Source organism: Phacochoerus africanus, chromosome 4 (genome assembly GCF_016906955.1).
Source record: "Phacochoerus africanus isolate WHEZ1 chromosome 4, ROS_Pafr_v1, whole genome shotgun sequence".
Lineage (NCBI taxonomy): Eukaryota > Metazoa > Chordata > Mammalia > Artiodactyla > Suidae > Phacochoerus > Phacochoerus africanus.
Window position 1 is genome coordinate 61,364,904 of NC_062547.1, and position 25,402 is coordinate 61,390,305.

Sequence of the window (25,402 nt, forward strand, 5' to 3'; positions counted from 1 at the left end):
CTGGCATCTCTCCAGCACCTGGTCTCCTCCCACATCTTGGCCTCAAGCTGGATGGGGAGTGTGGGTGTGGGCGGCAAGCAGGCAGTGAACAGAGTATCTGATTAAGGAGACAATGCACATGTACATGAAAACCAACCAGGAACTTTTAATACAAAAATAAGCAAGTTATCCAGGAGCCGAGCTGGACAGCAGTCATCCCTGCCAGAATGGGGCACTGCTGGCCAGCTCTGACATTCGTTTCAGGCTGAAGGTACAGCGAGTCCTCCAGCCTGTGTTGGGGCACGTCCTGCCCAGGTTGTGGGTGGCACCCCAGTGCAGCTGAGCCAGAATAAGCCCCCACATACGTGATCCCACCAAAGGCTTGGACAGAGGAACACCATCAAGCAGGCAGAGACCACACCTGAGATGCAGGGCAGGGCGGTCAAGCAACCGAGACCAGGGGTGGGCATGGGAGACCCCGCCCCCAGCTTCGCCCCTCGCCCCCTCCAGGGGGGCTGGGTCTAGGAGGACTCGCGTGAGGACATGTGGTCACTGGAACCTGTGGCTGCCTCTGGTGAGGGAAGAGACACCCCTGCTCCCAGGCAGTGGCAAGAGATGTCTGCACACAGCCTGGGTGATGGGGGGGGATCCAACTCAGTCAACCCCACTAGGAGTCCATGAGGTCAGGCACACAGTAGGCACTCGATACATGCTTGCTGCATGAAGAAATGAAAGGACTCATCTTGTTCATCTCTGTGGGTGATCAAATGCTGACTGAACAACTCTTCAGATGTGTGAGGAAGAAACCAATTAAAGAGTTAAAAGCACCTTGTTCATCTTCGGCCCTAGCACCAGGCTCAGCTCCTGGCACACAGCAGGCACTCAATAAACGCACCAAGACAATAAGAACATTCGTGTGGCAAGTACCAGGCACGCAGTAGGTGCTCTTTGTGTTTGAATAAATGATAGTTTATCTCACTATTCCCAGAGCATAGAATGGTGCTCAGCACACAGTAGGCACTCAATAAATACTTGAATGAATTCAAACAGTGAGTGTTTCACTAGTGCCTGATTCTTTTTTTTTTTTTTTTTTGGTCTTTTTTTCTTTTCTAGGGCTACACCCATGGCATGTGGAGGTTCCCAGGCTAGAGGTCTAATCGGAGCTGTTGCTGCCAGCCTACACCACACCCATGGCAATGCGGGATCCGAGCCACTGAGCGAGGCCAGGGATCGAACCGGCAACCTCATGGTTCCTAGTCGGATTCATTAACCAGTGAGCCACGATGGGAACTCCCTAGTGCCTGATTCTTGACGGGGGAATTGATAATGCTTGATTGGATCCATCATTGATGGAGGGAATAACTGTACCTCACTCACTGCCGTAACACAGGAACCTGGTACCCGGTTAATGCATCTCTCGGGGCCCACAGAGAGATGAACTGTTCCCACCCAATCCACCTGTTCCTGGCATGCAGTAGGCACTCTGTTAATGCTGCCTGTGTGCACGTGATTGCTGAGCAAGAGCTGGCTGAACGCCGCTGTGTGGGGAGCCCTTCTTGGACTGCCAGGGGCCCAGGCCCCCCACCCCCACCCAAATGCTGTGCCCAGTGGGTGAGCGAGTGGGAGCCAGGCCAGAAACGGCTACTTTGGCTTCGCGGCCACTGCCCTTCAGAGCTTTCAGAGCTCGTCCCGGGCAGCGCTGTCCAGTGGGGACTGAAGCACGTCTGAGTTCTTGGCCTCGCGGCTCAAGGCCTGCTGCTCCCGCATCTTCTGGGATTTGGCCCGGTCCCAGTCGGTCTTGACGTGCTCGTTGTTCCACACAACCGAGGTCTCTGTGTCGCTGACGTACCCGTCGTCCCCTGTGTAGTGCGTCGGGTAGATGAGCAGGGGCTCCACGGAGAAGGCGCGCAGGTTTCGGGGTGAGAAGTGGGCCTTGTACTCCGACCTGCAGGGGAGGAGGGATGTGGGGGCAGCAGTGGGTTGTGGGTAAGGGACAGATGGAGACAGAAGTGGTGGCCAAGGGGACACACAAAGAAGAGGGCAGAGCAAAAGCCCCCTCCCTGGGACCCATGAGCCTCACGCCCCCACCCAGGTCAGCTCCACAAGTGAGACCCCAGCCCTTTGGCCCCCCATCACCCTCTCTCACACTGGGTGCTTGTCAAACATGACCGGCAAGAACTCATCCACGGGCAGCATCTTGGAGAGCGGCCGGGCGGCCAGCAGCTTGCGGGCGCCTTGCAGGGAGATCACGTAGGCCAGGGTCCAGTACGAGTAGTCGGCCTCCACCAGATTCCTCACACGGGGCACAGCCTTCTCCGGGTGCTCCACCTGCATCCGCTTCCGGCCCACATAGCTGGGGTGCAGAGCAGGGGCGGATGGGTTGTCACCTTCCGTCCGCCCACCTGCTCACCCGAGAACACTAACCCAGAGAGTCAGGGCTGGAGTGAGCACCGATCAGGCCCTGGGTTGGATGTGACCAGGTGAGAGCAGGACCGCAGGGGGCTGGGCCGGCAGGGAGGAGTGCGGGCTTTCTCTGAGGGTCCTGGGGAGGATTTCAGCTGGGAAAGTGAGGGTGTTTGCGCGGTCTCTGAGGCTGTGCCACAGAAAGGACAGAGGGGCTGAGGGGGAAGTGTTCCGGGTTCAGAGGGCTGGGGGGCAGGTGGGCCAGGTGGATGGATGTGGTGAGGCAGTCAGGGGTGAGGGGGAGCAGTTACTGTTCATATGAACAGCATGGGCCTGAGTCCAAGGCCAGAACCTCAATCAGGGGCAGGCACACGGGAGAGGGAGGGAGGGAGGAAAGGAGGATGAACCCACCCACCTACATGAGATTCCAAAGGGCTGTTCTGGAAATTTGCAGACCTCACTCCACCTAGCCCCGGTCTAAGAGGGGAGCTCCCTGGCCACACCTCATACTCAGCCCCGCCTCCCAAAGGCTTTGGTCCTGCTCCCAAGCCCTGGCCACACCCACCCAAGCCACACCCCAAGGTCCTTAGCCATGCCCACAGGCTGCCCAGTGGAACCTTAGCCAAACTCTCCACCTTCCAGTCAAGTCTCCAAGCCCTGAAGGAGCCCAGAGCCTTCTACTGGGGCGCTGGACTTCCAGGTCAAGAATGAGACCTCTTTGCAAGTTCTTTTTGCAGCTCAGCTGCTTAAGAATCTGACTAGCATCCATGAGGATGCAGGTTCGATCCTTGGCCTCACTCAGTGGGTTAAGGATCTGACGTTGCCATGGGCTGTGGTGTAGATCGCAGATGCAACTTGGATCTGGCATTGCCATGGCCGTGGTGTAGGCCGGCAGCTCCAACTCTGATTTCAACCCCTAGCCTGGGAACTTCTATATGCCTCGGGTGTGGCCCTAAAAGGACAAAAAAAAAAAAAAGAATGAGACTTCCTTAAATCATTGGGCCACCAAAGAACCCCTAGAATGAGACCTCCTGCCAAGCTCCCAAAAGTTGGCCAAATCTATTAACCTGCAAAGGCCCTCAGACCTACAGGCTCTAGGCCGCCCTCTGAGTCACCCAGGCCCCACTCACATGAGGTCCCAGTCCAGGCCCTCCCGCTCCACATCCCGCATAAGGTTCATCAGGCGCCTCTTGAAGAAAATCTCAAAGCGCAGGTCGTCCTCAAACACGAGTGATTTCTGCAGCCCACGGTCCACAACCTGAGGGAAAAGGCCCCACTGAGATCTTAGAGACACAAAGGTCAGGCCTGATCCCAAAGCTGATTCTGCTTAAAAGTTTCCAGGCACCAGAAGAAAAGCAAACACCTCCCCAACATCACCACCACCAAGCACAGACCTACCTCCTGGCCAAAACCTCCTTCTCACAACTTAGCAGCAGACTCCACAGCCTCAGCCTGGCTGCCCCTTCCTACCCCAGGGCCTGGATTTTGACACAGGGCACCCTTCCCCCACACAACAAGAGGCAGGTCCCCACTCACCCTTCTGGGCTCAGCTCAAATGTCACCTACCCAAGAGGTCTTCCTTGACTATCACCCAAAGCTGCCAGTTGAGGATAAATCATAACCCTGGGCCTTCTCTGTAGATGTCTCTCACTTCATTGTCCTTTATTTCTTTATGACCACCCTATGGGGGCTGGGTCTATCTTGACAGCTGTCATGTCCTATGCACTAACATCAGGCTGGGCACACAGTAGGTGCTTGGCAAATGTTCCCTGAATGAATTAACTTTAGAATTTTCATGACTGCCCCTGAAGTTCGAACTTCATTGTCTGGGGAAACTGAGGCTCAGATTGAGAAGTGCTTGCCCGGCTCACAGAGCTCACACCTCTCAGAGGCAGGGCTGGATTTAAACCCAGGTTGCTTCAGGGCCACCTTGACACTGCACCCTCTGTGCCATGCCCTCCATGATGAATCTCAGAAAAGGAAGGCAACCTGGCTGAGGTCGCCTCAAACACTCAGTGCCCTATTTAGCCTCATGCCGGATAATCCCAGGTTCAAGTCCCAGCCTGGCATCCTTGCCCATCTTAGCCTCTCCCTCCACGGGTATCTGATGAGCTTCTGGGGCAAACAGGGTACCATTGAGTGGGGTCTGCATTAGTTAATGTCACCATGCTGTTACTCCTACTAGTAAGCTTTGAGCATGGAGCCCAGGCTCTAGAAACTGAATGGCAGCTGAGCATGAAGAGGCCTTGCTTGGAGGGCCCGGGCTCCAGAGCCTACCTGTTTCGAGGGCCAGGCTCACCCCTCCCCAGACTAAGTCTCCACATCTGTACAGGAGAAGGACAGCAGCTGCCCCATTCAGGGTTCAGGCAACCCGAAAAAGAGGCCTTGTATCCTGCCGTGGTTTTGGAAGCCTGCAGGGAAGTGGGGGTGGGGGGCTTGCAGGGGATTCCCTCCCTAAGCTGTTAAGAAGGCCAAGAGGGCCCTGCCCCCCGGATTGACCCACCTCCTTCCAGATGTTATAGTGGCTGAGGAAGCAGCCCAGTTCGCCCTTGGTGAGGGGCCTTCCATGGTAGGGGTCCCGGTAGCCAGGCAGCATCTGGATGCCCAGCGCCTCCACCTGGCTCGTGTTCATGGCTCTGCAAGGGGCGGGTAAGGAGGGCAGGTCAGTGGAAGATGCTCTCTGCCTGTGATTCCACTATGAGCACTCCCCTCCCTCTTCCACCGCTGGCATCACTCCTGGACCCCACGGTGGCCAGGCCTACCAGAGTGCAGTCTACATGCATGGGCAGAGGTGCCAGTGCCTCCCCCCCACCCCACCCCACCCCAAGGTCAGCCTCACACCCTCTCCATGGCCCCTACCAGTGTGGTCTACACCCACACACAGAGCCACCCTTCCCCCACCAGGTCCCGACTCACTTGCCGTCCACAGCCTCCACCAGCCGGGACTCTATCTCCTGCTCCTGCAGCGCCCGCAGCATGCGATCCCGCCGGTCCTGGCGCCGCTTCAGATTGATCATGAAGACCTGCAGCCCGGAGCCTCGGTTGGACCCTCCAGGCCGGCCCCCGGTCCCACCCCCACCCCCCAGGGACGACCTGGCCCACCTCATCAAAGCCCATCTTGTCTGGCTTCTTCGTGGGGACTGAGATAAACTGCGAGGGCTCCGCTGGCGGGTGTTTCACTGTGGGGTACAGAGAAGCCAAGAGGTCACCTGGGTCTTTGGGAGCAGGGACTCCAGCTTCTTTGCAGTGCCCCCTCCCCAGCTCCCGTGTGGCTCCCTGTTACCCTGAGCTACATGGCCTGACATTAGAGACCCAGCCACACCCGGAACGTTCAGGGTCAGTCTCTCCTCCGCCTCCTACTCACTCAGGCTGTTGACGCAGTTCCAGACTCAGCCATCGCCCTTTCCTACCTCTGGACCTTTGCACATGCTGGGCCTCTGCTGAAACACCCTTCCTCCCCCCCCCCCCCCCACCCCCAGCACCTCCACAGAAAGAAGCCAGATCATTAACCCAGCGCACCACAGCAGGAACCCCAGAAAGTGACCTTTAGAAATAGGATCTTTAGGAGTTCCCTTCATGGCTCAGCGGCTAATGAACCCAAATAAGATCCATGAGAATGAGGGTACGATCCCTGGCCTTGCTCAGTGGGTTAAGGATTTGGCGTTGCCATGAGCTGTGGTTTTAAGTCACAGACCTGGCTCAGATCTGGCGTTGCTGTGGCTGTGGCACAGGCTGGTAGCCTCAGCTCCGATTCAACCCCCAGCCTTCGAACCTCCATATGCTGTGGGTGTAGCCCTAAAAAGACCAAAAAAAAAAAAAAAATCCTTACAGAGGTGATTCAAGGTAAAATGAGGTCATTTGGGTGGGTCCCAATCAATGAGACTAAGGTCCTTATAAAACTGGGAAACACAGAGGGAAGACGGTGTGAAGACACAGGGAGAAAATGGCCAGGGGACTGGAGTGACACATCTACAAGCCAAGGTATGCCAAGAATTTCAGGGTGGTCATGGCTGTTCCCCTTTTAGCTGCTCTTAGCAGTGCTCAGAACATAGCCTTGGGGCCCGGTCTCGGCACCTCCCTGACAGTTTCCCACACAAAGATCAGATCCACAGACCTGATTGTCTGCCCCACTGACCCAGAAAAGCCCAGTATGACAGTAAGTGTGGCATCCACCTCCCCAAGAACAAAGGTCCTGTGTGAGCTGGAAGGACAGACACAGGTCCCTCTGTCTGGGAGAGCCCTGGGCGAGGCCCAGAGCCAACCGGGCACCTCCCACCTCACAGACTGGGCCTCCTCCAGGGACACTGTACCCTGAGGTTTCCTCCCATCCCGGGCCCATCACAGTTCCCTGCCACCCCCATCCCCCCACCGCCCTCTTCAGGGGAGCCTGGGACCCAAGGGCAAGGCTTTAGGATCTGAGGACCCGGCTTCAAATCCCAAGGGCCCTTTCCCTCTTTCTGAGCCTCTGCCAACCCCCTTGGGGTATGGATGTCAAAAGGACCCACCTAAGTGGGGTAGGGTATCAGTGCATCCTTTCATCTGAGTTCTGGGAAAATGGAGCATATCGGGGTTCAGGAGGAACAATGCAATGCCGTCTTTCCAGAGAGACCCACAGCACAGGGATTAGAAAAACATAACACTCCTAGATCCATCACGGGGTGAAGATTTAAACTCAATCACGGAGAGATCTTTGCTCCTAGCTCCTGGGAGGTTGAAGCCTTTGGAAGTGTCTTTGTTTATCTTAGGCTTTGGGCCCACTGGGTATCTATGCCAACAGTGTGATTTAGGGGTCCCCCCACCCCCCGCACAGAGGGTGTGTCTCAGGCTACTTGGTATCAGCTCAACCTCTGCAGGGGCCAGAGATGGAGGTCAGCCAAGTGGCAGTCAGTTGTGTCCACAAGTAAGAGCCCCAGCAAAAAGCCTGGATGCAGAGGCTTGGGAAAACATCCCTGGTTGGCAGTACACCATGTGTGTTGTCACACAGCAATGCTGGGAGAAGCAAGCTCTTGTCCATGTGACTCAACTGCAAAGGGAAAATCGGAAGCTCTGTGCTCACAACTCCTGGATATTTCCCACACACATTTTCCCTTTGCCAATAGTAGTTTGTATTCTTGTTCTATAATAAACTGTAACTGTGAGTATAACAACTTCCAATGAGATTATTTTTATTTTATTTTATTTGTATTTTTAGGGCTGCACCCATGGCATATGGAAGTTCCCAGGCTAGGGGTCAGATCAGAGCTGTAGCCGCGGCCTACATTACAGCCACAGCAATGCCAGATCCGAGCCTCGTCTGCAACTTAGACCACAGCCCATGGCAACACTGGATCCTTAACCCACTGAGCAAGCCCAGGGATCGAACCCACGTCCTCATGGATACTATTCAGGTCCCTTGCCACTGAGGTATGATGGAAACTCCCTCTACTGCATTTTGAGTCCTTCTAGTGAATTATCAAACCTAAGCATGGTCTTGGGTACCCCTGATTTTGCATCTGCTGGAGGAAGGTAGGGCCACCTTGTAGATATTTCTTTCTTTTTTTTGTCTTTTTGCTATTTCTTGGGCTGCTCCCGCGGCATATGGAGGTTCCCAGGCTAGGGGTCGAATTGGAGCTGTAGCCACAGGCCTACGCCCGAGCCACAGCAACGCAGGATCCGAGCCGCGTCTGCAACCTACACCACAGCTCACGGCAACGCTGGATCGTTAACCCACTGAGCAAGGGCAGGGACCGAACCCGCAACCTCATGGTTCCTAGTCGGATTCGTTAACCACTGCGCCACGACGGGAACTCCTGCAGATATTTCTTAACTTTGCATCCATTGGTGCAGGTCTACAACTCTTTCACACGTGTGCATGGGAAACTCATGGCAATGCTGGGAAAAATGGGAAACGCCCTCCATGCTCCTCGGGAGAAGACTGGTAAAGTGATATATGACGCAGCCAAGAGCAAATGTATCTGAAACTGAACAGATAGAGGACACTACACAGCAAGGCAGGGGAGCAAGCCACAGCCACACACACTGCCGGTGACAGCACAGGTAAGGATGCCACACAGAAAGACAACACACTCGGGCAGCCTGCTGTGCGATTCCACTGATGTGAGACACAAAATGGGAAAAACCCATGAGATGGTGGATACAAGACAGTGGGGGACCCTGGGGAAGCCCAGGGCCTGGCCTGTGTCTGGTGACAAGGATATAAACACATGGGAGTTCCCATTGTGGCGTAGTGGAAATGAAGCCGACCAGTAACCACGAGGACAAGAGTTCGATCCCTGGCCTCGCTTAGTGGGTCGGGGATCTGGCATTGCCATGAGTTGTGGTGTAGGTCACAGATGCAGCTCAGATCCTGCGTGGCTGTGGCTGAGGCGTAGGTGGGCAGCTGTAGCAATGATTTAACCCCTAGCCTGGGACCTTCCATATGCCAAGGGTGCAGCCCTAAAAAGCAAAAAAATAAAAACAATCATCGTGCTGCACAGGCATAACCTGTTACCACCTGTTCCCATGTGTGCTAAAATGCAAAGAATAGGATGTATACCCAGCTGGCTTTATGGGGTGCCCCAAGAAAGACAGCCCACAGTTGGTGAGGTAAGCAGGTCGGAAAGGAAGGAAGTGGCTGGATTCCCCATACACAGAGGGCATCACTCCGAGCGTTTCCATACATGTGAAATTTCGTCATAGGGAAGATTTTTGAACACACAAAAAACCTCATGCATGACCTGGGACCAGGTACCCACACACAGGTGGAGAGAAAGGTGGTTTTCACTGCGACTCTAAGGAAGGCTTTGCACAAATATCTGAAACCTCCAGACCCTCCTTCCATCTATTCTATGTGCTTTGCTCTGATCCTTGAGAAACAGGAAGATATTCACGCCTCTGCTGTGTCTGAGTTTATAAAAGGCACGAGAATGGTTTCCTGGCCAGAAATAATGATAGAAATATATGTGAAAATTTAACTGAGAAAAACTACGGTAGCTGTGGAGCAGCTTCTCAGGGTCTAGTAGCCCTTGGGAGCTGGCAACATGCAGAGATGCACATCTTGTGATTTTGGCCTGGTGGGGATGCTGGGCTGGGCCTGGGCACACGCATGGGACACACACTTGGGTGTCATGGAGGGGGGGCTTTTCCCCTGGTGACCTTGCAGCCTCGGGGTGTCATCTCAAAAGACCCCAAAGCCTCCTCAAAACAAAGAGGGCAGGGTGTTGTTCCATCATCATCCACAAGGGGGAGCGACACACAGAGAAGCTTCTAGAAACAGCCGAGTGGGAAACTGAGCCCCAGGGCAGAGCCTGGCCCTCCAAGCACCTCTCCATCTGCACAGTGGGAGGAATGGCCCTGCCACCACTAACAGGCCTTCACAGGGATGTAGGTGGTGAGCACAGGGCAAGGCCCCCACGAAAGAGGATGTGGTACCACTGACTCTTTGCTTCGGAGACTCCCACCAGCTGGGGCAGAAGCCCCCTCCTCAAACAGCCTCAATGGTAGCTTGGCCCTGTGCACACGCATGGGACACACATGCATTTAACAGCCCATCTCACCAGAGGGCTGTTAAACTGCTAGTGTAACAGTTTATGTATTAATCTGTGTATGTATTAGAAAGACATGAGCTTGCAACCACAGTAAAAATATATAATTTCTTTTTAAACACGAACGTCTTCAGGTTAAAAAAAAAAAGTGTCTGCTTAAGATAAATATTAAACAAACAATAGTGGGCCTGGGGCTTGGCAGGGGCAAGGATGACAAAATGGCCAGAAAGGGCTATGTCCTGATGCTGCCACACACGGAAAGGGTCATTGGCAAAACCTGCTGTCCTCCCTGCTCCCACACCCTCCACAACTCCTGATGGCTCCCTGGGGAAAAGGCCTGCCCCTCCGCCCAATGCCTGAGGCCTCTGCCCTGGCCCTGCCTGCCACCCTGCCCAACTTACCAGCCCCGCCTGTTTCCTGAGCTCACAGCTCCTCCGGCCTCCCGGCCTCCCGGCCTTTGTACATGCTTCGTCCTCCAACTGCAATCCTCTTTCCTGCTAACTCCTTCTCAGCCTGCAAGTTTTTTTTTCCTTTTCTTTTTACGGCCTCACCTGCAGCATATGGACTTTCCCAGGCTAGGGTTGAATATGAGTTACAGCTGCCAGCCTACGCCACAGCCACATCAGATCCGAGCCACATCTGTGACCTACGCTGCAGCTTGCAGCAACGCTGGATCCTTAACCCACTGAGTGAGGCCAGGGATCGAACCTGCAGCCTCACAGAGACAACCACAGATGCCCCACCCGCTAAGCCACGATAGGAACTCCCACACTGCATCTTAATGCCACCTTTACCAGAAAGCCCACCCTGATTTCCTCAAGTATGATGTGCACAGCTGTTTGCAAGCCGATGCTCTGTGAGAGCAGGGACAACTGTCCACCTGTTCAGCTCAGGTTCCCAGTGCCCAGTGAAGAGAGTGGCACGCGGCAGGCACTCAGTCAGTGTTCACAGATAGATGCGAGATGGCGGGGAGAGGGAGGCGACTCAGCCCTCCCAGGGTGGCATGGCCAGACTCACCCATGACCTCCAGCTGCACGTGCATGAAGCTCTCAGCCTCGTCCTGGAGGCTGCTGTGTGACCGCAGTGGCACCGGCAGGAAGCCGTATACCTCCTTGTTGCAGACATACATCTGGACTTCTGGGGCCAAAAGAAAACAAGGAGCAGAAGTGAAAATGGAGCAATAAGGCAGCAGAGGTGTTAGCCTCTGAACAGCAGCATTAGTCCCAGAGCCCAGCACGGGGCTGGCGCGTAAACGGGTTCACCTCCTCCCAGCAACCAGCAGAGACTGCTCGGCGCTCCGTCTGGGACCTGGAGCCAGAACAGGGGTTCACGGTGCCAAGCACATAGACCCAAAACTCTGAAAGTGTTAATAAGCACTTTGCACCGGTGCTGGCTTAGCCCCTATAGGAGTCTAGGACAAAGCAAAGTGCAAAACAGCCGGTGAACAGTAAAGGCATTTTTGCACACAAAGGAGATGCAACTGGACCAACCATTAGTAATGTTACCTGTGTCCTTTTCTGAACAGTTTAAAATTTTGTTTGTTTGTGTCTTTTTGCCTTTTCTGGGGCCGCTCCCGTGGCATACAGAGGGTCCCAGGCTAGGGGTCTAATCAGAGCTGTAGCCGCCGGCCTACACCAGAGCCACAGCAATGCCAGATCCAAGCCAGGTCTGCAACCTACACCACAGCTCATGGCCACGCCAGATCCTTAACCCACTGAGCAAGCCCAGGGATCAAACCCACAACCTCGTGGTTCCTAGTTGGATTCGTTAACCACTGAGCCACGATGGGAACTCCAAGGTTTAAAATTTCATAATGAGGATGTTATCTCTTTTTTTAAGTGAAAAAAACCCACTGAAAGTGATTTTCACTAAAGGGCCAGATGGTAAATCTTTAGGCTTGTGGGCCAGTTCTGGTCTCAGTGACTCAGTTCTGCTTGTGGAACATGAAAGCAGCCAGAAGCAATACCTAATGGGTATGGCTGAGTGCCAATGAAACTGCATTCATGGGCAAGGAGATGTGAATTTCGTTATCATTTTTCAGATGTCACAAAATACCATGCTTCTTTTTGTCTTCTCCAGCCATTTAAAAACATAAAATAGCATTCTGTGATGCTGCGATTTTTCATATATATATTTGGCCTTTGTCTGCAGTTCCTGGCTCACAGCTCCCCAAATCCTTGGAATTTCCTACATGGTAAGAACCAAAAGGTGCTTCTAATGTCATGTTAGCAAGGTGACTTTTGGAACACACCTAAACCTGGGGGTTGGTTGCCAGGGGACCTGACTATGAGATTAGAGGTTGGAAATTTCAGTCCCACCCCCAGGTGGGGAGAGGGCTGGAGGCAGAATCAGTCACTAAAGGGCAATGATTTAATCAACTGTATTGATGTCAGGAAGCTTCCATAAAAACCCCAAAGGACGAGGTTTGGAGAACTTCTGGGTCGGTGACCATGTGGAGGTGGTGAGAGGGGGACGGTGCACCCAGAGAGAACATGGAAGCCCCCTTCCCGCACACCTTGCCCTGTGCGTCTCTCCCCTTGGGCTGTTCCTGAGTTTTATATCTTTTTATAAAAAACAGTAATCTCACAAGTAAATGGGTTTCCCAAGTTCTAAGAGCTGCTCTTGCAAATGAGCAGAACCCAAGAAAAGGGTTGAGGGAACCTCTGATTTATAGCCATTTGGTCGGAGGTACAGCTGACAAGCTGGGTTTGTGACCAGCAGCTGAAGCTGAGTGGGAGGACAGTTTGTGGGGACTGAGCCTTTAACCTGTGGAATCTGATGCTACCTCCAGGCAGGATCAGAATGAGAGTTTAAATGGCTCCCAGCATTGCTGGCTGGCGTGAGGAACCCCTACCTCTACGCACACACATAGGAATTGAGTACTGGGTCTAGGAACCCAAAAGACAGTCTTAGCTTGTGGCCATAGGAAAAGAGATGGTGGGTGAGATTTGGTCCATGGGCCATAGTTTGCTGACCCATAGTTTAAAATAAGTGATAGATCTGCATATGGCTGTGTTTATGCTGTCGTTATGTGTCATGGTTGTGTTTCTCTTTAAACTTTTCCCCCCTCTAATTATACAGTTAGGGAATTATTATGCTCAGCTACAGATAATGGGAAAAATACTGAGACAGAAATAACTTTCAGTAAGTACGTCCTAGAGACCCAGAAAGTGAAGCCATCCGGCAAAGCCAGGGCCAGAGAGAGAATGAACCCTGGGGCCATCATCTGAACACCTGGATACAGCTACACCTGAGGTCATCCCCACACCCTGCAGTTCTGGTTCTGTGAACCGTTCATGGACTCAGCACTGGTCGCAGAGAACCAGAGAGACAACTCGTGATGGCGAACCCCCCGTGAACTCACCTGCCTGCTTGCAGGAGAAGGCAAAAACAATGATGTCATCGAAGGACCAGGTGTAGTCAGGGTGGGGAGGGTAGAACGCCAAGTTCCTGGATGCCGCCTTCCGCAGGTCGATCAGGAAGGTCGAATGCACCATGGGGACTGCAAAGCAGCCCTGGCGGTCCCGCTTGCGGATGGGGATGTAAGCAGGCGTGCGCTTGTAGTAGCCCTGTGGGGAAGGGGCAGAGTTCTGCCTGGGGGTCCCCAAGGGTAAGGCTGGGGCCTGAGGCAATGGGAGGCATGGAACACTTGGAGAGTAAGACTGGGTGCCAGCTTCTGGCTGCAGTGGGCATTTCCTGAGCACAGGGCTCTGGGCAGAGCCAGTCAATCTACAACCCCAGAGCCTCAGGTGCTGGGCAATGGCAGAGAAACATGGGGAAAGGGTCACTCACTTGCAGAACCCAGTTCACCATTTCTGATCAGCAAGGATTTTGCACATTACACATCAATTCAAAACAAAAAGATAGGAGGGGGCAAGATGGATCAGCATCCTGGCTCTAGCCACCTGATTCCCTTCCTTGGCAGGGCCCTGCTCCAGCACCTGGCCCTCATTCCCCTTGGCTTTGCCTACAACCCCATCTTCAACCCTGGGGTGGGACAATCAGAGCCTGGCATCTTCCAGGTTTCAGTAATTTCCAGAGTAGGAGGAAACTGGACAAGGATCAGAGTGGACTTTGGCTAAATGATGCTGGGATCACTCCCCAGGAGTCTGAAAATGAAACCACCCAAGGGACAGAGGAAGAGGAATACTGTTTGAACACCTGGATCAAGCCATGCCTGAAGTCCCATCCTGGTACCACCACTTCACAGCCATGTGAGCCGAGGCAAGTCACTTTCTCTCTCTGCGTTTGAGTTTCTGCCTCAGTGATAGGGGTAGTGGGGATTAGGAGGGAACAAGACATAACCACAGACCTTCCCTCAAGGGGCTCTTTAAGGATTACCACTATGGTGTTAATTAAATGTTCATCATGAGGCAATGTAATGATAAGTTAGATTTCAAACCCAGCCTCCACTTGCTCAGCCCAGCCCCCATCACCCCCAGGCCCCTGCTCTACCCTAGCAGCCCCCTGACCTGGGAAGTCATCCCACACCAGAAGTTGGAGTACGCGGCCCGGGAATCCAGCATGGGGGCCACCACCGTCTTGTTCTCAGCAATGAGCAGGCTCAGCGTGTCAGGGTTGAGGATCAGGTTGTCTGCATCTACAAACTGCAAAACACCCAACATGGCATCAGCATCAGCTGCCCAAATGACCTGGCTAGGCCACGTCTTGGAACAGCTGGGGCAGAGGCTAGAGTCCTGGGGGGTCTGGGGAACCCGGAATAACACATGTGACCCTGGAAGCCACCTGTCTTCTCAACAGACAGCTCTGCCTTTAGCCACCAGCCAAGTCAATTCACACAATGAAATATACTAAACAGCAAGGGACGGACCACACAGCATAAAGCAATACAAATGTCCCACAGACACAGTGCTGACGAGACACCAGAAGTGACAGTGGGTGGTTCCACCTAAGGGAACTTTTAAGATGGGCAGTGCTGGTTGATGAGGAGGATGGTGGGGCAGAGGCCACCCCTGCGAGAGTGGCCACACATTTTTTTCTGTTACTTAAATGCCAATAAAAAGCTCTAAAAATACGTTCTTTACATAAGGCTTTCCCCCCACCCCACCCTTAACCTCTGGAATGTTAGGGTAAAAAGATGATAACTTGTTTGCTGCAGCCTGGAATAAAATTCACCAACCCATGAACAGGGTCACCATAGTGAGGGGTGCCTGTTGGTCCCCCCTAAACCTTATGTCACCTACACCTTCCAGAAGGCCCACATCATGATATTCATGGCAGGGTTGTTCATCATACAAACTGAGAACAGCCCTGTAGAGTAGCAGTGGAGAATCAGCTACAGAAATTTTGGTCCTGTCTCCCTGTCCCACTGTAGAAAGAGGCATGACAATCAAAAATCAAGCCACCACAGGAGTTCCCACTGACATAATGTCCATGAGGATGTGGGTTTGATCCCTGGCCTTGTTCAGTGGGTTAAGGATGTGGTGTTGCTGCAAGCTGCAGCATAGGTCACAGATGTGGTTCAGATCTGGTGTGGCTGTGGCTGTGGTGTAGGCTGGCAGCTGCAGCTCCAATCTGACCCCTAGCCTGGGAACTTCCATATGCTGCAGGTGCGGAGGAAGGAAAGAAGGAAGGAGAGAAGGGAGGGAGAGAGAGGGAGGGAGGGGGACCAAGCTACAGAAAATGATTAGGTAAGGATGTTCCTGTCCACCAGATCAGGATGGGAAAACAGTGAGGTTGGCTGTGCCTACAGCATGCAGAAATTCCCTGGCTAGGGATCGAACCCATACCATAGCAGTGACCCGAGCCACAGCAATGAAAATGCTAGATCCTTAACCTGCTGAGCCACCAGGGAACTCCAGGGCACAAAATATTACAGAACTATTGGAAGGTGGAGATTTTTTTTTTTTTTTAAAGCATCTGGGGGAGTTCCCGTCATGGCGCAGCAGAAACGAATCTGACTAGGAATCATGAGGTTGTGGGTTCAATCCCTGGCCTCACTCAGTGGGTTAAGGATCTGGCGATGCCATGAGCTGTGATGTAGGTTGCAGACACGGCTTGGATCCTGCGTGGCTGTGGCTGTGGTGTAGACTGGCAGCTGCAGCTCTGATTCGACTCCTAGCCTGGGAACCTCCATATACTGTGGGTGCAGCTCTAAGGAAAAAAAAATAATAATAAAAAGGCATCTGGTTCACAGGTATGTTTTCTGTTTCCCATGCAGGGTTTTTAGAACATCTGAATCACCTGCCATAAACAACAGCAAAATCCACAACTGCAGCCTTCTCCAATAATATGGGAATGGCACTCCCATATGGCAAGCCCCAACTGGGAGGCAGGAGGTGGCTGCCCCTTGGGACAAGCTGTGCTCGTGTTATGTTCCCCGCCCAGCCCCTGCGGACATTTGAATTCGAGACTTTGGCATATATATGCAGTGAAACAGCCAGCACAGTCTGGCACTTCCTCAAAAAGTTAAATATCAGCTTACAGCAATTCCATTCCTAGATTCAGGCCCAGAGAACTGGAAACTGGGACTCAGACATTTGCACACTGTTTATAGGAGCATTAGCCACAGAAGCTAGATTGTAGAAACAAGCCAACTGTCCTCAACAGATGAATGGATAGACAAAACGCAGTCCATCCACACAACGGAATTTTCCTTTTTTATTTTATTCTATATATTTATATAGTCTTTTTGCCTTTTTCTAGGGCCATACCCTTGACATATGGAGGTTCCCAGGCTAGGGGTCTAATCAGAGCTGTAGCTGCCAGCCTACGCCAGAGCCATAGCAACACCAGATCCGAGCCGCATCTGCAACCTACACCACAGCTCACGGCAACGCCAGATCCTTAACCCACTGAGCAAGGCCAGGGCTCGAACCCACAACCTCATGGTTCCTAGTTGGATTCGTTAACCACTGTGCCACAGTGGGAACTCCAGAATTTTCTTTTTGCTTTTCAGGGCCCTGCCTGAGGTATATGAAAGTTCCCGGGCTAGGGATCAAATTGGAGCCACAGCTGCCGGCCTACACCACAGCTACGGCAACACTGATTCCTTAACCCACTGCACGAGTCCAGGGATCAAATCTGCATGCTCACGGAGATAATGTCGAGTCCTTAACCCACTGAGCCACAATGGGAACGCTGATACAATGGAATACTACTGAGCCATAAAGAGGAGTGGAACACTGATGCGTGCTCCAACATGGATGAACTCTGGAAACGTCAGGTCTGAGTGTAAGAAGCCAGACCCAAAAGGTCACATAGTGGGGAAATGTCCAAAACAGGCAAATACGCAGAAAGACAAAGTAGATTAGTGGTTACCAAGGGCTGAGGGAGGGGTGGGGAGTGACTGCTCACGGGAATGGGGTTTCCTTGTGGGGCGATGGAAACCAGTTTTGGAACAAGAAAGAGGTGATGGGTACAAAACATGATGAACGTACTAAATGCCACTGAACTGTATGCTTTAAAAAGGCAGATTGTGTGGAGTTCCTGTCATGGCGCAGTGGTTAACAAATCCGACTAGGAACCATGAGGTTGCGGGTTCGATCCCTGCCCTTGCTCAGTGGGTTAACGATCCGGTGTTGCCGTGAGCTGTGGTGTAGGTTGCAGACGCGGCTCGGATCCCGCGTTGCTGTGGCTCTGGCGTAGGCTGGTGGCTACAGCTCTGATTCGACCCCTAGCATGGGAACGTCCACATGCCGCGGGAGCGGCCCAAAGAAATAGCAAAAAGACAAAAAAAAAAAAAAAGGGCAGATTGTGGAAGTTCCCATAGTGGCTCAGTGGTTGGTGCACCCAACTAGCATCCATGAAGACGAGGGGTTGATCCCTGGCCTTGCTCAGCGGGTTAAGGATCCAGCGTTGCTGTGGCTGTGGCTGTGGCCGGCAGCTGCAGCTTCAACTGGACCCCTAGCCTGGGATCCTCTATATATTGCGGGTGTGGCCCTAAAAAGACAAAAAGACACCGCCCCCCCAAAAAAAGGCGAATTGTGGAGTTCCTGCTGTGGCACAGTGGATTAAGGATCCAGCGTTGCTGCAGCTGTGGTGTAGGTCCCAACTGTGGCTCAGATTTCAATCCCCAGCCCGGGTACTTCCATGTGCCACAGGTGCAGGCAAAAATAAAAGCATAAATAAATAAATAAATGAAAGGGCTAATTTTATGCTATGTGAATTGTACCTCAATAAAAAAGTAGAGCTAGGAGTTCCCATTGTGGTGCAGCAGAAACAAATCCAACTAGTAACCACGAGGTTGCAGGTTCGATCCCTGACCTTGCTCAGTGGGTTAAGGATCTGGCATTGCTGTGAGCTGTGCTGCAGGTCGCAGGTGCGGCTCAGATCCTGCATTGCTGTGGCTGAGGTGTAGGCTGGCAGCCGTAGCTTCGATCCTACCCCTAGCCTGGGAGCTTCCATATGCTGCAGGTGTGGCCCTAAAAAGCAAAAAGAAAAACAAAACAAAACCAAAAAAAAAAAAAAACCAGACTCTCTCTGGGCAGTAAAATTATGAGATCTGTTTCTTTCTCTCTTTCCTAAGCTTCTTGTTGTTTCTTATATATTTCTTACAAGTAAAACCCAGAGTGTTTATAAAAAGGAGGAAAAGAGAGGCCTTTTTAATAATAATTTAAGGAGTTCCCATTGTGGCTCAAAAGTAACCAACCCGACTAGTATTCATGAGAACGTAGGTTTGATCCGTGGCCTCACTCAGTGGATTAAGAATCCCGAATTATTGTGAGCTGTGGTGTAGGTCACAGAGGAGTCTCAGATCCTGTGTTGCTGTGGCTGTGGTGTAGGCCGGCAGCTGTAGCTCCAATTCAACCCCTAACCTGAGACCCTCCATATGCCACAAGTGTGACCCTAAAAAGCAAATAAATAAGTAAATAAAATAATAATTTAAAAACATGAGACAAATGATTTCACATTCCAATGTGGACTCCCTGGTTACAAAAATATACTGGTGTGTCAAATACTGCTTTGAGTTTTGAGTCAAAACCTTGGGTTCCAACCAGGTTTGCTGAGAGGAAAAAAAAGTGAAAACCAGGCAACCCCGAACCATGAAAGCACAACCCAGGGAGGGAGACAAGGTGATCTGCGCTGGACTGTTTTGGCAAGTCTGTGCCTCACTGGTTCTGAGACCCCCACCCAGCAGGCTGTCTACTTTCCCATCTATAAAATGGTCTCATAAGGCACCAACCACAGGGGTCCCCGGAAGAAGCCTGTTCCATCCTCCGTCCTCCAGGAGATAGCTCTGTCTTCCCCACCAGGCTCAGGCACCCACCCATAGGACCTGTCCCCTTGGCCTCAGAACACATCTGGAACCCATAGCCCCATATGGGCCCCCACCTGGATTCACACTGCCCCACTCCTGCTCCGACGAGCCCTACTCGCCATGACAGTCACAGGGACTTCTGAAAATAAGAAATTAGAACAGAGCCCTCCCCTGCTCACACACCCTCCAAGGCTCCCCATTACCCTCAGAATGAAAGCCACATCCCTCCCTTGGCCTGCAGAGTCCGGCCCCCACCTGCCACTTCAGCATTGCCGGCTCTGTCACCGTACTCTGGCTACACTGGCCTCTTCGCTGGTCCCTGAATGCCCCAAGCCCGCTCCCTGCTGTGTTCCCTCTGCCTCACGCATTGGCGCCCAGCTCCCACTGAGGCTGGCTCCTGTGTTCCTTCTCTGTGAGGGCCACCTCCTAAAGGAGGCCCCCAACCCTGCTCACCTGGTTCTGCCACCTACTGTGCATTGAAAGGTGGACCCCACCCCTCCCAAAAAAGACATGCTAAAATCCTAACCCCTGGTACCTGTGACTTATTTGGAAATAGGGTCTTTGCAGATATGATTAATGTAAAATAAGATGCAGTCCATATCGGCTTGGGGAGGGGTGCTGAATTCAATGAGTGGTGACTTTATAAGGAGACGAGCCAGGAGATCCCATTGTGGCGCAAAGGGATTGTAGCATCTCTGCAGCAGTAGGACAAAGGTTCGATCCTCAGTCCTAACATAGTGGCTTAGAGGATCTGGTGTGGCTGCTGCTGCACAGGTTGCAACTCTGATCTGATCCCCACCCAGGAACTCCATATGCCTTGGGGTGGCCAAAAAGGGGTGGCAGGGGAGGACAAAGCCCATGTGACCACAAAAGCAGAGATTTAAGTGATGTGGCCACAAGCCAAGGAAGGGCTGGTGCCCCCAGAGGCTGGAAGGAGCCAGGAAGCTTTCCTCCCCAAGAGTGCAGCCCTGCCTACACCAGGATTTCAGACCGCAGGCCTGAGAGACAATCACCTTGTGTTGTTTTAAGCCCCCAAAGGTGTGACCTTTGTCACAGCAGCTCCAGGACGCTGATACGCTATCAAGCGCCTTTCACAGCAAGGGTTGCCTTCTGGTATTTCCTCACTCAGTTTTGTTTGTTTTCTGGTTACAAGCGCCTTTCCTGGAACACCAATCCTCACTGGGTCCCCAGGGCCTGGCAGGAAGAGGGCACAGGGGGCAGCTGACAGACATATGCTGACTGAGAAATAAAGAAGGTAGAGACCAAAGCTGGGGGTCTGGGGCGTAGATGGGAACCCACTGTGCGGGCACAGTCAGGCTGGGCATTAATGCATTCCACCTCCACCAGCAAGCCAGGTCCAGCCACCATGCCCACTCTGTCACACCAGGGGGGACCATGCCCAGGTCAAGGAGCTTGCAGAAGACCCGTGACCCCTAAGCATGTACCCCACATTGCACTCAAACCTTAACTAGCCCCTTCCTCCCAGGGGCCCAGGAGGAGGAAGTGAAAGTCAGGGCTCAGCAACTCAGTGTCATCAACATCCCCCACCCTATCCTCCTGCTTCTTGGAGTGACCCAGAGGTCATCATCACGGCCCCACCAAGATCTCACACCACTGGCAATGGTGATAAAAGAGGAAGTGACCCAAGGGTCCAACCACAGGGGGATACAAAAGCCCATTTGTTCCTGATGATTAAGAACCCAGGTGGCTCAGGATCAAATCCCAGTTTCTCCACTAACTGGCTGTGTTACCTCCAACAATGCACATCCTCTCTTGGAGTCTCAGTCTACCCCGAACTCTGTAACATGGGGCTTGTCTCCACATCCCACCACTCCACCCTCCTCCTGGACACCTGAGACCTTCCGCTGGCATGGGTGGGTGGCTGGCTGGCTGAGAAACTCACCAGAATGTAGTCAGCCCACATGTCCCGGGCTGATTTCAGGGCTGCCTGGCGCAACTTCATGACATGCTCATAGCGTGAGTCAGACCAGTGTTTGGGACCCTCCTCGTCTGGGTAGGACCTGCGGAGAGGCAGCTGGGATGTGGGAAGCACAGGGCACCGTCTGAGCCCAGAAAGGGCTCGAGCTGGCTGAATGCGGGGTGGTCAGGGAGGGCTTCCTGGAGGAAGGGATGTGTAAGCTGGATCTGAAGGCTGGGAAGAAGCCAGGAGAAAATAGGAGGACGGAGGTGTGTCCCAGGTAGTGGGCACAGCATCTGCAAAGGCCCAGAGGGAAAGGGGTCTCTACTGCTTTGCAGGAACACCCCTGAGGGTGAGGAGAAGCCACTGGGAGAGGTGAAGACACAGAGCAGAACAGCTGAAACCTGTACTTCCAGACTTTGAATCTGGCCTGGGCGTCGAGTGGGTAAAGAAAGAAATCCTGAAGAGTGAAAAGAGGAGTTCCCACTGTGGCAGGACAGGATCAGCAGTGTCTCTGGAGCACTGGGATGAAGGTTCGATACCAGATCCGGCACAGTTAAGGATCCAGCGTTGCCGCAGCTGCAGCATAGGCTGCAAGTGTGGCTCAGATTTGACCCCTGGCTCAGGAACTCCATGTGCCATGGGGTGGCCAAATAAGGAAAAAAAAAAAAGAGTGAAAAGAATCAAGGGTCCGGAGTTCCCATTGTGGCTCAGTGGTTAACAAATCCGACTAGGAACCATGAGATTGCGGGTTCGATCCCTGGCCTTGCTCAGTGGGTTAAGGATCCGGCGTTGCCGTGGGCTGTGGTGTAGGTCGCAGATGTGGCTTGGATCCCGCGTTGCTGTGTCTCTGGTGTAGGCCAGCGGCTACAGCTCCGATTGGACCCCTAGCCTGGGAACCTCCATATGCTGTGGGAGCAGCCCTGGAAAAGGCAAAAAAAAAGACCAAAAAAAAAAAAAGAATCAAGGATCCAAATCACCCCAGGGTTCACAGGGAAACTAAGCAGCAGAGCTGGTGTCTGGCCTGAGTGAGACAGGGAACAAAGCCAGGCCAGGGAATGAAGGAATTCCAGGTGGAGCAAAGGTCTGGGGTAAAAGTCCAGAGGGAGGATTATGGCCCATTGTGAGGCTGAGCTGGGGGTAAGAGTAGCCAAAGCCAGCGCTTGAGGCTGCAGAGTTGGGCTAGAGCATCAGGAGCTTAGGGCTGGGGTCTATCCCAAGATGATGGGGAGTTAGGGAGGGTGTGTGAGCAGGGGTACGGCCGAGTCCAGCTGGAGGAGAGGATCAGGGACAGATCTGGCGCTCACCTGGGCTCCTCTGCTGGCCGCCACTCTACAGAGTGGTACAAACTTTTCACGGCCACCAACCATTCCCGAAGCACAGCTGACGTGTTGTCGGAGTTGTGGTCTGTGGCTACCCTGCAGACAGAGCAGGACAGCGAGCAAAGTTAGGGAGGCAAGAGGGGCAGCAGAGAGGCAAGAAGGGCTCCCACTCCCCAGCTGGGCCTCCCATCAGCTTCACAGCCCTGGGCAAGATGCTCCCTACAACCATGCCTCAATTTCCTCATCTGATGCGGACAGGGCCCACTTCACAGGGAGCAGAGGGGATTAAATGAACTAATTTCGCAAAAGCACAATAGATGATGTTAGTACTATGGGACATCTAGGATCGTCTACCCACATTCACCACTAAAGACACGTAATTTAATAAAAATATATATACATCATACAGCCCTGCCCCTCTTCCTCAATTCACCTCAGAGTGGGCTGTGGTCACTCATTGATTCCACAAACATTTCTTTTTTTTTTTTTCTTTTTAGGTTCCCAGGCTAGGGGTCCAATTGGAGCTGTAGCCACTGGTCTAACACCACAGCCACGGCAACACCAGAACTGAGCCGTGTCTGCGAACGACACCACAGCTTACAGCAACACTGGATCCTTAACCCACTGAGCAAGGCCAGGGGTCCAACCTGCGTCCTCATGGATGCTAGTCAGATTCATTTCCGCTGAGCCATGACAGGAAATTCCACAAACATTTCTTAAGCACCAACTGTGTGCTCGGACTACCCAAGCTGAAGGAAATAAGAACATCTGGGAGTCTAGAGTTTGACCAGGCAGCTGAGAGCTATTCTCCCAAATGAGATTGTTATTTAGTCTACAACAAATTTAGCAGTGATGACAAGAATAACAGCGATAATAATAACCACGATGCCAAGCACAAGGGCTTCACACTCATTAACTGGTTCATCCTCAGAGACAAACCCTACAAGAATTACATTAATATCTCCATTTTCCAAATGAGGAAACTGGGGCAAGAGGCGGGAAGTCACCAATTAGTGTTCATGTCCCTGCCCCATTCTGCTTCTAGGAAGGAGACTCTCTCTTCATGCCTTCCGACCCCTAGTCTACCACCCACTTTGGTAGTCAGAAGGTAGGAGATCTGGTTCGGGCTGGCTTCAGGGACCAATACAACAGTAGAGTGGAAAGACTTTCAGTTAGTTCAAGTACAATGTGGGCTGCGGCAACGCCCCAGTTGGGGGGGAGGAAGTGCTCCAGGCTTCCCTTCTTTGAAGCTATGTGGGCTAAATGGGTTAGGGGGTTAGCTAGCCCCAGGCTGCGCCGCACGGGTGATCCGGATATGCCCTAATGGGGTACCAGGAGTCAGGGCAGCGGCCCGCCCCACCCTAAAGAGGCCAGCAGGCAAAGCGCGGTTCCGCCCGGTGCTAATGGGGCAGAAGGGAAGCAAGCAGGAAAGAACGCGTGGGTCTGGCACGCCCCGAAGGGGGACAGCAGGCAGAGCGCACGCGCGGATCTGGCCCGCCCGAAGGAACAGCAAGCGGAGGGCATGCTTGGGTCTGGCCCGTCCTGCCCAGTGCCAAGACAGCGGGCAGGGTGTGGCGTGGACCTGCCGGGATGGGGGCAGCAAGCTGGATGCCGGGCCGGCGGGCACGGAGCTCACCACAGCGCCGTGCGCTCCCGCGGGTGCCGCAGCCGCTCCAGAGCCCCCAGCGTGGAGGGCAACGCGTGGGCCGCGTTGCGCGCCAGCAGCGCGATGAGCACACGCGGCGCCTGCAGCGGCGACTCCGGGCTCCAGCGCTCCTCTGGGAAGTAGGCGGCGGCGCCCGGCGGACCCCCCGGAGGTGACAGCGCCAACAGCAGCAGGAGCAGCAGCGCCAGGAGCGGCGGCCGGTGTCGCCGGCACACGCGTGGGGCCGCCGCCATCGCGCCACGCGTCGCCTTTAAACTGCTTTTCTGCCGGCGGACGCGGACCGCGCCTTAAAGGGGCCGTCGGGGCCCCGCCCCGCCCCTGCCGCGCGCCTTAAAGGGGAGGGGAGGTCCTGGCTTGAGTCGGCAGTTAGGGCCCGCCTCCCAAAGGTCTTAAAGACACAAAGCGCAGTCTACCCTCAGCAGCCGCAGCCCGGAGTGACGTCAGTCTACAGGCGGGCCAGGGACGCCCCGCCCCCTGCTCCCTCCAACTACACGCGGACCTCTACCTCTCCCACCGGGACTCCCATCTGCTTTGCCATCTAACTAAATTTGTATATGAAGACCTCGGCTGTGACACGAGGCGGACCTGGATGGTTTTAGGATCTGGTTTGGGATTCATAGGATCTAAGTCTGTAACATGGGTTTTACCATCCTGGTTGTGGACCTCCCTGAGTTATCCCCAGGAGTTGTTGGGTACTAAGTGCATGGCCCTGGCGTCCCCAAACCCGGCTTCAAATCCAGACCCCACGTGGGCTCGCTTTGTGAGCCTCAGTTTGTCCATCTGTAAAATGGGATCATAAGGATCCCTCAGGTTTGGTGTGAAGATGGAACATGCTGAGCGTAAGATCCGCAGGGAAGGTGGACAGTTCCATATTAATCCCACAAGGGAGTTGTTTTCCAAGAATCGAATGTATTTTCGAATTGTTTTTGTGTCATTCTTAAAAATTAAGTTTTAAGAATGATGCTCAGATGTGTATTTAATAACATGAGTGGTTGGGGGAGGCTCAATACTGAGTAAAATTCAAGGTACAGATAGGGTGTCCTCATTGTGCAAGGAGCTTTCAGGAAAGATGAGAAAAATCTCATTCTACTGGGGGAAGATGAAAATTCTATGGCAAAATAGGAGGAAACCATGGAGTGTGCATGTTCCCCTCTGAAAGCTGAACTGAGAAAACCACTGGGGAAATCCCTCTCGGAACCTGCTCCGGAAGCAGCTGGAAGGCTTGTGATGTGGAGAAGCTGCCAAACTCCAGTGGACAGATGACTTTTCTGGCAAGCAGAGGGAAGCCAGTAAAAACTTTACTCTCAGCTGGGAAACTTGATACTAAGTCAAGATTTGGAGCAAACCCCAAAGGCCCAAAGCAAGCTGAGA

The 25,402-nt window shown here is 53.2% G+C and overlaps 1 protein-coding gene across 1 annotated transcript; it reads right to left on the reverse strand.

Moving 5' to 3' along the window:
• Positions 1-121: 121 nt before the first annotated feature.
• On the reverse strand, positions 122-24,303 carry COLGALT1 (collagen beta(1-O)galactosyltransferase 1). The gene is made up of 12 exons (XM_047776633.1): positions 24,002-24,303; positions 22,351-22,461; positions 21,029-21,146; positions 14,378-14,512; positions 13,270-13,474; positions 10,923-11,042; positions 5,485-5,561; positions 5,299-5,405; positions 4,886-5,018; positions 3,513-3,640; positions 2,126-2,332; positions 122-1,924 (listed from the first exon to the last, which is right to left on the reverse strand). Exons 1-12 carry the CDS (start codon positions 24,262-24,264, stop codon positions 1,657-1,659), a joined length of 1,872 nt encoding a protein of 623 aa, XP_047632589.1. The 5' UTR covers positions 24,265-24,303; the 3' UTR covers positions 122-1,656.
• Positions 24,304-25,402: the final 1,099 nt, after the last annotated feature.